Source organism: Gavialis gangeticus, unplaced genomic scaffold, assembly GCF_001723915.1.
Source record: "Gavialis gangeticus isolate Ggan-Ray unplaced genomic scaffold, GavGan_comp1, whole genome shotgun sequence".
Lineage (NCBI taxonomy): Eukaryota > Metazoa > Chordata > Crocodylia > Gavialidae > Gavialis > Gavialis gangeticus.
This window is the reverse complement of record NW_017729031.1, coordinates 29956708-29973011: the sequence shown is the minus strand read 5'-3', so window position 1 is coordinate 29973011 and position 16304 is coordinate 29956708. Positions and strand designations below refer to the sequence as shown.

General features: G+C 47.1%; 1 protein-coding gene across 1 annotated transcript in view; it reads left to right on the top strand.

Annotated features, from left to right (window-relative positions):
• The window catches only part of KALRN (kalirin, RhoGEF kinase), a 721807-nt gene that overhangs the window by 698142 nt on the left and 7361 nt on the right, over positions 1–16304 (top strand). The window contains exons 51-56 of the mRNA XM_019522566.1: positions 5564–5591; positions 5883–6054; positions 7749–7870; positions 9436–9567; positions 12902–13066; positions 14797–14875. Of these exons, the coding sequence (XP_019378111.1) occupies positions 5564–5591; positions 5883–6054; positions 7749–7870; positions 9436–9567; positions 12902–13066; positions 14797–14875 (698 nt within the window). The remainder of the gene's footprint in view (positions 1–5563; positions 5592–5882; positions 6055–7748; positions 7871–9435; positions 9568–12901; positions 13067–14796; positions 14876–16304) is intronic.

The window sequence follows — 16304 nt, the reverse complement described above, 5'->3', positions numbered from 1 at the left end:
GTCCCTTCCGACCCTAGAAACTATGAAACTATGAAAATCGTGTCAGGTGATTATTGCAAATGTGTCCTGCCTGAAGAGTTATTAAGGAAGGTAGAGTCAGGTATTTATAGAGAAAGCTGTTGCATTCACCACTGTAGTATCTACATCGTCCTAACTGCGCTGATTGATTGAGGCATTTATGGATGGGAAATCAATGTAAATTGTTAGCAGCATTTCATTCTCTTGTACCCAATAAGAAAATAAATCAGTTTAATATAAAAGGATTTTAACGTGTGCTCAGGGGAGGCACGTGGGATATTGGGCTTCATGGAGTTCATGTACTCAAGGACTCTAGCATCAGGTCTCTTTCTGTGTGCATCCCAGTTGAGTCAAAATATACAGAAATCTGGCGTCTTACTGCAAGTGAGTTAATGTCCTGATTTGCAAGGTAGATGAATATGCAGTTTGCTTTGCATAAATAGCACCAAGTGTCCTGATTGCCCAGCTCCAAATGTCGCAACAGGAAATGTACTGATTCCTTTTACTGTTTTTTATTAAAGAGACAAGGAGTTGATCACAAGGGTATGTGTCCTCATCCCACCTTCCATCGCCTGGGATGTACATGAGAAGGGAAGAGGGTCCTTTCCCTTGGCCACCCCAAAGGAGTAATTTAAAATGTTGGCATCCCAGACTGGGCGAAGCAAAGATGTCGTGCGGGGCTGGTAGAGGTGTGTAAGTGTAAGCTGGTGCTGCCTTAGCATAACTCTCCAGTCCCGGGCTGCTGTGACAGCAGTGGCGCAGGGTCCCTGAGGATGGCCGTTCCAGCCCCTATTCTGAATAGGTGCCCTGAGCTGGTGCAATCCCCTTCCCCCCGTCAAATTACACTACTGACCTGCCCTCCCTTCATCTCCCATGCTTTTCTCTGGGCAGTTCTGCCTCTCTCCTGAGACCTCGCATTGCTTGGGCCCTCACACCAGCCACAGGGGCTTGGTCTAGATGTTGACGTTCCAAGATCCATCCCATCCATCTCCTCTTCCTTTTCTCCTCATCGTTAAAAAAGTCCTGTCCACAGCCCTCACACCCACCCAGCATAGGGATAAGGGCCATTGCAGCTTTAGTAGGGTGAAGGAGGCCATGGGGTGAGGGTGGTGCTGCCTCTACGGAGGTGCAGCCGGAAGCAGTCTCCCCCCCCATGCCCACCGCTCCGTGGAGAGGCTAGTGAGAGTGCAAGACGGAGACACCCAGCTGGGAACCCCTACAAGGGCAGCAAAAATCAGGACCTGGGAGCTGGAAGGCTTGAGTGGCTTAGCTCCTTGTCCGACCTAAAAAGCAGCTGAACAAGACAGCACTCCAGGAAGATCAAGGGTTTTTCTACCCTGCTGCAATCTCCTTTCCTAGAGGTGGGGCGAGACATCACAAGCTGCTGGGAACATGCGGCGCCTGGGAGCAATGACTCAGATGTTGGCTCCTAGGGCTTGCTTTCAAGTGCTGCTAAGTCAGTCCAAGCAAGTCCACCCCCATCAGTTCTTCAGAGGTAGCATGGCTCTCTCTGCTGGACCCTCCTGCCTACTACTAATCGCTCACAGCTGTGCCCATGACCCCGTTCCAGAAGGACAGCCCAAGTCCAATATTAACCCACACCGGGATCAGCAAGGGAGCATATCGTTCTCCAGTTCGGACTTGCACTGCGACTTCTCTCAATCCCCCTGACGTCAGTGGGCTTTGAATTAGGCTCTTCACACAGAGGACTGGCTGGTCCTGACATGGTTAAACCAGCTGCTCCTCCGTGCTTCCTCCCTGCAGCCCGGTCTGAGATTGCCAAGTATGTACGGAGGGTCGTCTTTTCTTTCCAGGAACGTCTGTGAATAACTGTTATAAGCTGTGATTCGGCTTTGAAAGTTACTTGAAGGGCACCCTTGTCTCTGGGGGTCCAGGTCAGATCTTCTCAGTGCACAAGTAAAAAGATCTTCCAGGTCCCCCCTACCTCTCTCTAACTGTAAGAGCTGCAGACCTCACCTAGCATCTGAACACCAAGAAGGTGCCTTCACTTTCTCATGTATTGCTGCTGGTACTGATGATTTTCCTGCCAAGTTGTACCCTCAGTGACATCTGTGCAAGGCTCCAGCTGGTTTAGTTAAACAGTTAGTTAACGATACCCAAGAAGGAACAGAACCCAGTTCCTGCACCCAAGCCTAAAGGGAAGGGGGAAAAAACCATAGCGGTTTCACCGCTGCAGTCAGCAGCTCTGCTTCTCAGTAGAACCGGGGGCAGATCCATCAAGGGTGAAAGGTGCTATGATTATTTTTTCTGATTGACCTGCTCTTCAGATGTTTCCTACAGAAATGTCCAGGATGCTTCATCTGCTTTTCTGCCTTTTTAAGTGCATGAAGACAAAGTGCTTGCATTCAAACCAGCAGCTGTCCATATCTGATTGCAATGGCATGGATGGCAACAAAGCACATTGGCGCACGCATACTCCAGCTGATGGTGATTACCAGCAGAAGGGATGGCCATGCATTTTGGGGAGATGAGTGATCTTTATTTAACGTGTATTTGATTTGAGACTCTTTTTCACAGTAACATCTAAACTGGGCTTGGAAAAAAAAAGTCCTCAAAGACTCCTTGGATGAGGAAGGTGTTTTTGTTTTTTATACAGATCCCAGGAATGAAAGGTTAGTGATCTCCTTTGTACTTGGAACATGTCATGGAAGTGTGCATCCACCCCCGGACATAAGGGCACGGCCAGTCAGCTGCACCATGAGGGAATGTATTGTGGACTTTGCCCCAGAGCATCACTTGGGGCTTGTCTCTAACTCTCTGTTGTGCCAAGAGCCCAGCCATGAAGCCTGCCTTGCCCACCCACTCACTCTCAATCTGTGCAAGCCAACTCCCTCCAAAGAGGCAATGTACTTCCATGGGGCCATGTTGAGAGCCCTGCTCTGAAGCTTTTTGCCTTGGGCGTGTTTATTGGCACATGCTTAGGGCTGCCTCCTGCCCTGGGTTTGGCAGGAATGAGCAGATATAGTGGTGCTCCTGGGCGTGGCATGCAGTTAGTGCAGATGCACAAGGGTGTAGATGTACAGATGATGACTGCTTTGGGAGTGCTGGCTTGGAAAGATCGATCATCTCATCCAGGGTGGTAAATCCTGATTTCTTTTGAGACCTATCCTAAAGGGCTATGTTCTGGCTATTATCAGGCAGTAAAATATCTCAGATCTCAAATTTTTCTGCCTAAGACCAGCCTGGGTAGGCTCGCCTCCGACTTTCTGTGGTTGTGAAGGCAGGCAGCTAATGCTCCACAGCCTCCGAGATCTGGACTTATCACCTGGAGATCTGTAGGAGCAGGCATACGTGTGAGCAACGTGAATGTGGTGAATAAGCATGTGTGAATCCAAAATTACTGTCTGTTCAGTCTGCTCGTGCCAATGAATGTATAGTTGTACATCGTTTACAATATATGCTGTGCCAGGCAGTGTGGCAGTGCTCTTTCCCAGCCTCGCGCCTGGGGGTCATTTATGCATGAGTTCCCTGGGTGAACATAACAGCGTATCTCTACCTAGAGGCCATGTCCGTTTCTTTTCCCTTTACCACCTGCAGTTGCACCTTGCCACGCTGTGTATTGAAGGGGACCATCAGAGCATCCTCTTCATCACCTTCTAGCATGGGCCAGCAGCCAGCACATTCTCATATCTCCGCTGCTTCTGGGGTTGTGGGTATGAGTGTTATCGGGCAGAATATAGCTCAAAGGTCATCCTTTTCCTGCACTGGACATGTCTTCCAGTGCATGGCTCATCTGTGCTATGGAAAGTTATTTTCATTTCATTTCAAAAGTTTATTCCCAAGTACCACTACACGTGCTCTTGGGGGCCTGATCCACAATCCATTGAAGTAAATGCCCATTGAGCAGGGCAGAGCATGGCACGCAAGCCTATTTTGCCCAGCACACCACAGCCAGCTCTAACTCTGGGCAGCTACCACCAGCCACGGAGCCCGGGCTGTTCACAGTAGGCAGCCGAGGGGCTGCACACCCTGCCACAAGCAGCCGGGGCTCTGCCCAGGACCCAGGCCAGTTGTGGCAGGCAGCTGGGAGGCTGCAAACAACTGCAGCGGGCTCTGTGGCAGTGGCAGCTGCATGAGCACCTCTAGGCTGACGGCAAGGGAGGGACCAGAGTTGTGCTGCCCCAGGCCCCTTTCCTGCTGTGCACCCTGAGGCACACATGAAGCCACCACCGTCATGGAGCCCAGTCAGCGGTCTGGAGCCCAGCGCAGCTGTTTGCAGCCTCCCAGCAGCCTGCCACAGCTGGCCCAGGTGCTGAGCAGCTGCAGCAGATGGTGGGCAGGCTGTAGACAGCTGCACTGGGGTCCAAGGTCCTGGCACCAGCTCCTTGGCAGCAGCGGGTGCACGTGTTCCTCAGGGCCCATGGCTGGGAAGGGGCTGGGGCAGCACAAGCCTGACCCCTCCATCACCACCCACCCAGAGGTGTGTGTGCACCCACTGCCAGCTGCAAGAATCAGGCCCATCGGGGCTGCCCCACCCTCTGCCTTGGGCACGCCAAGTTGAGGCATGGGTCTGGGTTGGGTTGTTTTTGGCACTGGGGCCAAAAACATCGCCAGCCCCCGCCACAGAGAGAGATAAGCAGGGGCAAGCATGGTGGGCTGTGTGGTGTTTGGTCACAGTGCAAGGACATGAATTTGGGAGATGAAGCCACAACCCGGGGCCAGTAAAATAATCACCCCACTGTTTACCATCAAGAAAAATAGAGCTGGAACTTCAGAGGTAAACTTCAGAGAAACTTAACTGAAATAGGCTATTTTGGGAGTTTTACAGCTTTAAGGTAAAAGGTCAGGTTGCTTTAGTTATCACTGAATGGCAGTTGTTTTTCAAATTATTTCTATGCTACATTGCATAACTGCAAAGGATAACCCTCAAGAGATGAAGACTGGGTGTAACTCTAGCAATCCATGGAAATAAATGTTTTTTAGTTATGATGGATCATGATATTAGACTGGAATTTGCCTGCACTGGGGTTTGCACTCTTTCATATAGGGCAAAGGGAAGGCATGTGGCATAGCTGGAGAAAGGAAGTGAGCAGCTTTGTGGCATTTTTTTCTTTTGGCTGAATGTGCTTGGCGGTTAAAAGACATATCCAAGAAGGGTTAGTGGAGAGAGAGAGGATAGGGGAGATGGCCAAGGAGGCAGGATAAGTGCAGTAGACTACATGGGGACGCAATTTATCACATGATTGTGGAAATAAAGGAATTAAGACTAGGAAGATCACGGCCACGTACATGATGATAACAGAAAACGTAGGCCGGAGTTTTCAGGGAGTTCGGTTGTTGCCTGTGATGCAATTAACACTGATGAAGAGCCACTACTTTCGTTAGTCTTTTGAATATGCCCGATCGCTGTAGAACTCGCCTACAGCAGCTTCCTCCATGAGTTGGTTGTTAGAAACGTCCTGAGTGCTGTCTAGACAGCGCCTCTGAATTTCATGTCAGCTTCTCCACTTGAACTTAATGAAAGAAGATGCCTGTCTTTTGTCATCGAGAAAAATAAATATGGCTATTTCTTTGTATTTTTCAGATCATTAACCCAAATTTCATCCAAGAAGGTGAGTTCGTTAGCAACTGTGCTCTAGCCATGGAAGTGGACTTCTTCATACGGTTGAATTATAGTAATGTATTCAAGGGAGCATCCCATCCCCTGCTCTCAGTAGCATAATGTGGGGCGAGGGGAATGGGGGCAGTAAGCTTGGCAGGTCCTTTATCTGGTTCAAAGCTTTTTAAAGGATAATTAAGGGACAGGTCTCTTTATAAGGTACATTACTCTAGTACCCAGCCTGGATGGAAGAACACTTCTTCTATTGAGTTAAAAGGACTTGTGTGCGTGTGGTTTTCTCTAGTGGCTCCTGAATTCCTTGTGCCACTAGTGGATGTTACCTGTTTGCTGGGCGACACGGTGATGTTGCAGTGCAAAGTCTGTGGACGCCCAAAGCCAACCATCACCTGGAAAGGACCAGATCAAAATATCCTTGACAATGACAACAGCACAGCCACTTACACAGTGTCGTCCTGGTAAGTGCATGTGTTAGACCCCAAAGTATTTGGGACTGTTGACAGTTGCATTCCTATCAAACTTGGTGACGGTTCCAACCAGATTGCAAGAAACATTAAAGGCATGACTTTCCAGGCCTGCCTACTCTGTGGTTGTAGCCGTGTGATACTTGTGCTTGAGGTAGGGGAACCAAAGTTTGCAACTTGAGGTGAGTCTGTGGTTCCCCAGACTGAGATGTACTGGGAGTCTGTCCAATTTCTGAGAGCTGGTAGCAATTTGTGCTGCTCTAAGAATTAAACCCAGCAGTTCCGAGCAGACCACTGAATGTCTCCAATTAAAACTACATCTGGCCATTCTTGGACAGAAAGATAGGTCATCATGATGCCAGATGTTTACCAGGGGTGAGGAACAAAACATTTTGATTTTTGCAGAGCGCTTTACAGTCAGCACTACACAACTCCCAGGATCTGGAATTTGAGCTCAGCTGAGACGAGTGGCCTGAACCTAAATGCTCATCTACAGTTTATCTGGCCCACTCGGGTCTTCAAAACTGAACAGGAAATTTCTAGGGAAATGGCTTTTCCCATGAGATTTATCAACCCTTTTGGGCAAGGTCCAGATGAAACCTGGAGAAAGAGTTGCAAATCAAAAATAAGAAATAAGAGAGATGGTATTGAACCCATTCCTCAGAAAGCTCTGCCTAATCACAAGAACCCAGGAAGACCATCCGTTTGAAAAGCTGTCCCTATGATGCTTTATGTTGCCCTGTTTGCACTTACCAAGTAAATCACTGCAAGTAGATCAGCAGATTTCCTGTTGGTAGTTAGGAGGGTGATTACTCCTCGTGTGACGTTTTTCCCTATATATTAGCTTTCACCTCATGATGTATCTTCATTGCCTTCATTGGTTCTTTTTCCATGAGCGTCCCTGGTGCCAAACAAGACTGACAGATGCCGTAAGCCAGGCCTGCACTCGAAAAGATTTCTCAGCACAGGTCTGATGGTCAGGGTTGTGATTTTTTGTCACCACCCTACCCAATTTGGCTATGATGGCAAAAGCGAAACAGTTCTACCAGCAAAAAACATCCTTTGCCAGTACAGCCTCATCCATTTGGAGGGTTGATTTCAACTGTACCAGCATTTTTTTTCCAGAATAAACTGCATATCCAGCAGAAGGGCTTGCTGATACAGCTGTAAGTCCTTTTAGATGTGCACAAGGCCTTGGCTTACATGCAGCAGGTCAAATTTATGTACCTAATATAAAGGGATGCAGAGCTACTAGACTTGACCACACTTATCACAGGCCCTAGTTTAACCCAGTAGTTCTAAAATAATCCTAAATACATAGCCCTCAGGTAGTGCTTTGTTCATGCCCACTGTACCCTCTAAGACAGTGGTGGCCAACCTTTTTGGCAGGTGTGCCACGAGCAAAGCCCCATGCCCTCCCTGAGTGCCACTATGATTCCCTTGTGCTGCCCAATCTGTTGCTCTGCTTTCTTCTCCCTGCCCAATCTGCTTACGTGTTCCCTGCTTCCTCCTCAATCAGCCGTGCACCACATGCAGGGGCTGTCCGGGACTTGTGGCACACATGCTGCAGGTTGGCCACCCTGCTCTGAGACATCCTTACTCTGCTAATCCACTGGAAGAGAAACCAGTGTAACAAAGCATTAACTAATCAAGCAGCTTGTAAACTGTGACCTTCCTCACACCTCTAGTGAGTCTGGGGAGCTCACCCTGAAGATCTGCAACCTGATGCCTCAGGACAGCGGCATTTACACCTGTGTGGCAGCCAATGAGCATGGAACGGCTTCCACCTCCGCTACAATCAAAGTGCAAGGTAGTATGTCTTATCGTAACTTTGCACACTTTTAATCCACGTATCCAGCAATGGGACAAGCTATTCCAGGTGAATGAAAATCTAAATGAAGTCAGCCCTTGTTCAGCTAGAATTCCCATTGAAGGTGCAGGGAGCAGCAGGTTCATAGCACTCAATGCCAATGTTTGTATGAAAATGTTGGCCTCATGCACATCCACCACCCTTAAATTTCCCCGATTTAACAGCCACTGTCACTTCCTGTGATGTCAGTACCATGAAGGCCCAAACTGTGTCCCTTAGGCAAAGCTTGAGCATGGGGGCTGTCATGGGGAGGGATCCCTGAGTAGTTTTATCTGCTTCAGGTTATAAATTATCAGTAAAGAGGGTCTATAGATATTGCTCTCTTCCCTCCATGCAGAAAGCTTTGCCTCTCGGAGCCTGCATTGAAGCAAGGGAGTATGATAATTGGTGACAGCGAGCTTAGAGCTTTTCCCCGCTGGAGGAAGAGGGAAGGATCTGACTCTTATGAAATGTTTTTGCAGGAGCTCAACTTTAGGAATGCCTCCAAAACCTGAACTCTCTCAGAGCTGTAATTAAGGATCCATGTAATTGTAATGAGTACTAATGGTGAGCTGATTGCCAATGACCTCCAGCTCCAGCAAAGGGGATTTTAACATTAAAAATGCGATACGCTTGCAGCAGCAGAGATGATGCCACTGTAATGAATTTATAATTGGTGTAATGAATTTATAATGGCTGACTTATAGAACTGTGAGCATTGTGAACATTTAGAAGTCAATTGTTTGTGCTTGCGATGGGCCCTGATGGTTTGAATTTGCCAGAATCACTGGAAAAGTGCAATGGGTAGATTAATGGCTGCTGTATTCAGGAGTGTTCAGCTACAGAGCTGACAACTCCTGATTAACTGCATAAATATTGTCAAGCATAATCAATGCAGTGATCCCTTCTGGTTCCTCCCCATGCTTCTGCAATGTCACTTTTTTGGACTGTCAGCACTTACTCGTTATCCCAAAATGCCATTCAAAGGCTCATTGAAATCCATGGAAATTGTTCCACTGATTTGAATGGGCTTTGGAACAAGCCCTGAGGTTGTAGCAGAAACTAAGGGTAAGACTAAGGGCATTTACAATTAAAAATTACAAATTACAGGTTAAAAATTACAAATCCCCAAGCGCCCCTTGGCTCTAAGATAAGAGGTCAACATTTCATGGTACATCACTGTGCCAGCTTACCGACATCAGATATTCCGGCTTCAGGGCAAAGCTGATCTCCAGCTGAGAATAAGAAGACATTACATCCCCATATTGTGATAGTCTACAGTTGAACAGAGCAGGAAACTGGCCTTCCTCTCCAACCACTGCAGTAGAGTAGTATTGGAAACCGATAGGATGAACCAGGAGTTGATGCAACAGCATTTTGATGCAACAATTACTACTATTAGGCCAGCTATTACCCAAACTACTCTTAGGTCTACAATGTGTAGTTGCCTCTTAGCAAGACTTTCCTTTATCAGAGTTAACGAAGAACAAGCAGTGGCTGAGGTGGACACTGGTTTGTTTCTCCAGGTGTTCCAGCAGCCCCGAACCGCCCCATTGCTCAGGAAAGAAGCTGCACATCAGTGATCCTGCGCTGGATGCCCCCATCCAGTACAGGAAATTGTACCATTTCTGGCTACACCGTAGAATACAGAGAAGAAGGTAAGGAAACGTCAGCTGTGTTTATTAGGTGAGAGCATGAGTTTCCTCATCTACACCTCCAGCTACATGACCACGTTCAAAAAGTTTTCACACCATCAATCTGCTACATGTATTTTGTTGTTCATGGAGTTTAAGGCCAGACTGAACCATTAGATTCTCTAGACCAGTAATTCTCAACCAAGATGCCACAACACCGTGGGGTGCTTTGAGATCCTTTCAAGGGTGCTGCGCTGTGCCACAGCGTGTTAGCACTGTTAGGTTTGCAAGCATGATTCACAAGAAAAACCCAGAGATATCTAATAGCTGTGGTCTTTCTGAGTTCTTTGCAACAGAAAACCAGCTCTATTATTTTTTGCAGTCAAAAAGAGTGAAAACTAAGAGCTGGCATTTTCCAGAGTCTATCCAGACATGCCTCAGATCTAAAAAGGTTGAGAACCACTGCTCTAGACTGTCCTTTTGTCTATCACAGGCCATTAAATCGCACTCTGAAACCCTTGTGTTGAGCCCAGTAATGTGAGTTTAGCTAAAGCATACTTTCCAAAAAGGCACCAAGTCTTGATCTGAAGTCTGGCTATCCTTTCACTGCTGTATCAGACAGGCCTGTTTGATATGACTCTTTCCATGAATGCAACATTCAGCTCTCTCTTTTGGATCCAAGCAATGTCACCATTTCCTGCACATTTGACAGATTCCTTCCAGTCAGCACTAAATTCCCTTCCCTCGAACACTCCCTCCCTCCTACCAAAGGGGATACAATTAAATAAATGTGACTCCCATCCCTAGCAGCCTAGGCACGCCCTCTGCTAAGGTCATTTGAAGCCATTCATGCTCCGGTTTGCCTTCTTCCCACAAAGGTACATTGCTCCCTGAGTGGCAAACCTTGCCTTAGGCATGTGGCCTCTTCTTTTTTCCCTTCATCATTCTAAAACAAACATGTAAGTAGAAATTTGAATGTAATCATGCAATTGTATTAATCCCTTCACAAAGCAAATGGTCTGCCTTAACCCTCATCACACCCATGTGACTGGCACACTGGAAAAAAAAATAGCTCTTCTATTAACAGCAGTAATCAAAACCCTTAAAAAGCCATACTTCTCTGAATAGTCCTCCACTACAGGTCAGCTCCAGAAAGTCTTTTTTCCCCCCTGCATATCCCAACCTTTCTCTGCCTTGTAAGTGAACTTTTGGAATAGTCGTTTACTTGCACAGTGGATAAAGCAATAACTTTACAGTAAGAACTTGAAGCTAGATCGGCTTACATAGAGTTTCAGCCTCCTGACACTCATTCATATGAAAATCCCTTCTTTTGTGTGCCTTGGTGTCTTTCGCAATGGGAGCTCCCTTGGATCTGGAATGTGTCATCCTCAAGTGCATCCTGAAAGCTGTTGCCCCGTAATAGCTACAGTCTAGAGAGGTTATAACTTCACAAATGCAGCTTTCCACAGGTCACTGCTACTTAGTGTTAATAGGGGTCAAGCAGCTGATGTGTGTCCAACTTAGCATGTACCACGTGCTGCTCACTCACACCAGAGGTTCAAGATTTATTATAGTGTCGTATCATCCTCCGTGAAGCTGGGATGCTTTCGTCCCAGATATTATTAGAATGGTAATAATTCTTGATTCTACTGGTTCTTTTCATTTCCTTTCTCCACATACAGCCGTTTGCTCAGTGGTCCTCCTGAGGTGCAGCTCAGAATCCTGTGTGTTGCTTCTTGCGAACTGTCACACTAGACTGTAGTATCCATAGTACCTTGTAGGCTACTGATAACATTGATCTGGGTTTCTGGGCATTCGCAGGAGCCAGCGTAGGCCCAGCTGCAAGCAGCGGAGCCAGTCTGTCTCAGGACAGGCATGGTAATGCTGAATGGAGCCTGCAACTGCTGTGACAACCCATGGACCACTCTTTAAAAAAAAAAAAGAGAAAACTCTGAACTGCATTACCTCCTGCTCTGCTGTGTCCTTTGGTACTTCACCCCACTATTCCATGGTCACTTAAATGGGTGAGAATAGTTTGTGGGATTTCTTTTGGTATCAGTCTGCATAGACTTGATTCCTGGAAGCATCCCATGTGTTAACAGATCATTTATAGCTCTCATTACTTATGCAACAGCCACAACTGGAGAATTTGTTCCTGGGATTCTTGACCAGAGCCTTCAAAGCATCTTACCCAAGGCCCAGCTTTCCCATGACAGTGCACAAGGCATTCTCCCACCGACTTTTCTACAATCCTTTGCCTGCAAACAAAGAGAGAAAATCACCATGTCAAAACCACATTGCTTTACAAGATTTCACAGCTGGCGTGAAACCTTGTCTGCATGCCAGGTCATGGAGAGGCACAGCCTCAAGTGCTGTTTGCATATCTGGGCCGCGCTCATTCCCAGAAAGATGCTGTCAAACAGAGTGGAGGTCAGTGGGCAACCGTACAGGTAGTAGGGGTGATAGGAACAGATTGACAAGGACAAAAGTATTATATAGGTGGAGATTGGCAAAGTTGATATGTTAGGGGGGAACAATGGTTTCAGGATGGCTCAAGGAGTCATTGACAGAGAATAATAGAATTGTAATGAGAAAATGAGCCAAAATGGAGCTATTTCACTTTATTTTCATTAGGAGGAGGAATTGAGTGATCGAGTGAATATTCCTTACAAACAATGTACCTGAAGTCCTGGGTCCCTCAACACAATAGGCCTCAAAGAGCAGGGGATAGTCTCTTTACTCACAGTTTGTTACAAACCTCTTTCTAGCAAGTACTTTGCCCAGGAGCTCTTAGCTTAACTACATCTGGGGTTTGCTTCCTCCCTTCCTTCTCAGTGTGCCTCTTTATGGGGTTTTTGCTGCTTTCTCCCAACTCACAAATACCCAACTGTAATCAGGTCTGTCCCCCAGAAAACCCTTTGTAGTCCATGGCCATAGTAATCCACTAGTGGCCCAGGTTTGCATGTGTTTTTTCCATTGTGTCAGTTATCACTAAACAAAAGAGCATTTAATTGTCCTCTCATTTATCTTCAAAGAAGATGTCTATGGCTTCAGCTTCCCAACTCCTGGAATAACAATAAGGATACAGTTTCTTCATCTTTTCCTTTAAAAAAAAAAAAAAAAAAATGGATTTTTACCTGCTAAATGACACTTCTTCCTGTGACATGTCCATGGATAATTCTTTGAGCATGCTTCGCTCCCCCAGTGATAACTTTTCATGAATGGGGCTTATAATCCTGTTGCATTACCTCAAAATGGCAGCAGCTAATAGCACTAGACAGTTTTAAGACATGGGGTTTTAGCTCTGTGTTAACTCATTGACACTGCACGTCTTTCTCTGTCTCTCCATAAATTCTAGGATCCCATGTCTGGCAGCAGTCGGTCGCCTCAACATTGGATACCTATCTTGTCATTGAAGATCTAACCCCAGGATGCCAGTATCAGTTCAGAGTCAGTGCCAGCAACCCCTGGGGAATTAGTTTGCCTAGTGAGCCATCAGAGTTTGTGAGGCTCCCAGAATACGGTAAGTACATGACAGGAGGTGGCTAGTGACTGGGTGGTGGTGGCTAGTGCCCCGGTGAGAAGGGTAACATGATGCACGTAACTCATATGAGCAACCATCACTGTTCATTGATTGATCAAAACAACATTTTGATTCTGGAGCTGAGATTCGTGTAAGAAAGTGCAAGATATCCTTTGGTGGCCCCCTATTCCCATCTAAAAGTAAAGCATTTGGAAAAGTGAGAATCTCGGATGTCACAGAAAACTCCCTGTTTCCCTCTCCTTTCATATCAGGAGCTTTGTTCCCCTCATGTTTTCCTTCTCATAAATGGGTCCTCTGTTCTCTTCAGTACCACAGGGTCTGTGAACTTCCTTTCCACGTTCTACTCCATACCGGGTCCGTGATCCCTCCCCATTATGAGAGCTCTCAGCTTTCCATCTTCACTTTTCCCATGCAAGGGGCTCTATGTAATCCCTTTCCTACCCATTTTAGGACTCTCTTTACCATTCCTCTGCCAGCAGCTCTGTTGCATCCTTCCTTTCTCAAACAAAAGTCATTCTGAATACTGCTTGTTCAGTTCCATTGGGAAGGAGTAGACAGATAACCACTGAGATGGCTGGAGCTGTGGTTGTGCTAAACAAATGGACGGTGCCGTGTACATGCTGCCAGGACATTCCCAGGGATTTTGGAATTGCTCTGGTTCAGCAGTTACATTAAGGACAGGGAAAGCCACCGGGCTGGAGGTGGGGCCTGTTACATTCTGCACTTCTGTAGGGCGTTTCAGCTGAGAAATTAAACCAATTTACAGGGAGGACTGCTCACCACCCCCCTGAGACCAGGGCCGGGGAGGCTGTTTGACAGATAAGGAAACAGATACCATCAGGCTTATACATCTTAGTGCACTTAACTAAGGCATTAAAATGCTTCTGGCAGCGGAAATACCGTGCCCACAATGGTGGCAGGGGAAGTAGTCTGACAGAGATAATACAATTAAAATGGCACGGTGCAGTGGAGTGTTTCATCCTAGCCTGCTTGTGGACAGGACTTCCGACGAGGGCCTTCTCACTGGTCGGCTGCCACGCCAACTTTATGGAAATGAGAGGCTCCTCCTTAGCTGCCTCCTGCAGCCATATGGCAGAGGACAAGCAAAACTCGGGGGCATCCGAACCCTGACTCTTTGGGCTTGGCTCTGCACATGGGATGCCTGCCAAAGGATTTGGAAATATCTGAAGCCCCAGGTGGGGGTGGAGGATGCTTACTGGCAGTAGGGCCACATATCATTCTTGAATGACTCACGGATTGGGAATTGATTTGGCTGATTTGATTTTGGGGACACACAATTTTCCTTAAAAAAACCCCAATTAAAATGCTTTTAAATAAGGAGATGGCCTTGTGATGAAGGCACTAAAGGGGATTTGGGAGACCTGGGCTCTATGCCAGGCTTCCCAACAGAACAAAGTGGTCAGTGCAGAGCACCAGGCTAACTGGGCTACTCTGCTTCCGGTACCCAGGCTTGCTCAGGAGCCTCCGCACAGCACAGCATCGAGCCTTGTAGACATACCCTCAGACTCATTATGGGTGTTTTGTCTGAGGAAGTGGTATGAAATGAAACTCCGAGCTGTTATTTTGCCATCAAGAGGTTCAGTTCTTAAATAGTATATGACCATTGGAATGTACTTCGTATTCTATAGGACGTCTTCTTCACGATTGATCTTTCCTGAGTCTTTTCTTTTTCTCCACTCCTCCCATAGACTCTGCTGCTGATGGTGCCACTATTTCATGGAAAGAAAACTTTGACTTTGCGTACACAGAACTGCATGAGATTGGGAGGTAACAGTGACACTGCTCGTGTTAGTAATGAAGGATAATACTGCTGAAAATTTTTCATCCAGAGAATCTTTAGGTTCCTTTTTATAACTGCTTAACAAATTGCAGTGTTGCAGCTTGTTACTTTTTTTTTTTTGAATGCTGTTCCTTTCATAATTGCAGAGTGCACACATCAACGCTAAACACCTTATTTTCATGATCGGTTTTAGAATATGGTGTGAGGACTGTGACTTGGAAAGGAAGATCTGAATGTGGGTTTCTGGACTGTGACTGTCACTGGGAGTGTTAGCTATCTTCTTTTCGAACTCCTCGCTTACCTGCAGTCTGACCTGTGCTTCTGATGTCAGGGAAATCTGGCAGTCCTTGGAATACTTGATCCTCAGAACCCAGTTCAACAAAGCACTTAAACATATGATTGAAGTTAAGCTGGATGAAAAAAAACCTGATTGAACTGGAGAACTGTAGGGAGCGAGAGAAGGGCCAACCCATGTGGGTCTGGTAGCTCAGCCCCGTGCCTAAGCTCCCACAGCCTCCAAGTGCACATCTCCCCCAGCTTCCACACAGATCTCCCTCCATCCTGGCCAGCAGGCAGTGGCCTCAATCCCTCCCTTCCTGCAGATACCCTCCTGCGGATGGATGTGGCTGCCCCGGAAAGTGGAGTGCAGGCAGGATGGTGCCCAGGCCTTGCAACCCATGCTGTCACAGAAGAGGTGGGCCAGCAAGAGTGATGGAGGAGGAGAAGGGGAGCCTGCTGCTCCTCATCCAGGGGCAGAGAAGCTCCCTGCAGCACTGGCTCGGCTGTCCCCAGGCAGCAGGCTGCCCAGTGGGCCCAGCAGTGGCTGCCAACTCTCCCTGCCATGTTAAGAATCTGGTGCAATACGGTGTTGCTCTTCAAGCTCCATGTCTGGGACTCTTGAGATCAGCTGAGGAGCTTGGCTTTCAGGATGTGGTGTGCTTCTAGGTGTGGGGGTACAGAGCTGAGCTGGAGCCACCCCTTTCAGAGGTGCAGAGCCAGAAGCCAAACTACACAGGGGACACCAAAATGCAAGTTCACCCAGGGAGCCATTTTCCCTAAGGCCAGCTCTGGCTGTTAACACCCCATGGTGGTTTCATACCTATGAATAGGAACCTAACAGTATGACTATCTTCTCTGTCTCATGTGGTAGAGAGCAGTGATTCTGGAGTTACAGGGCTGGGGGTCTACCCTGGCTCTACAGGGGGTAAGTAATATAGAGCTTGGAAAGATGACACATTTGCACCTGTGTAATCAGCCTTTATGCTAATGTGAACAAGGAGTGTGCAGATGATGTAATCCTTTACACCAGTATAATTTATTCAAATCCAGTGTAGAATTATGCCAGGAAAAATCAAAGGTAAAACTACAGCAGTAAAAAATATACCAGTGTTTGTCATCTGTCCCCTTAAAATTATA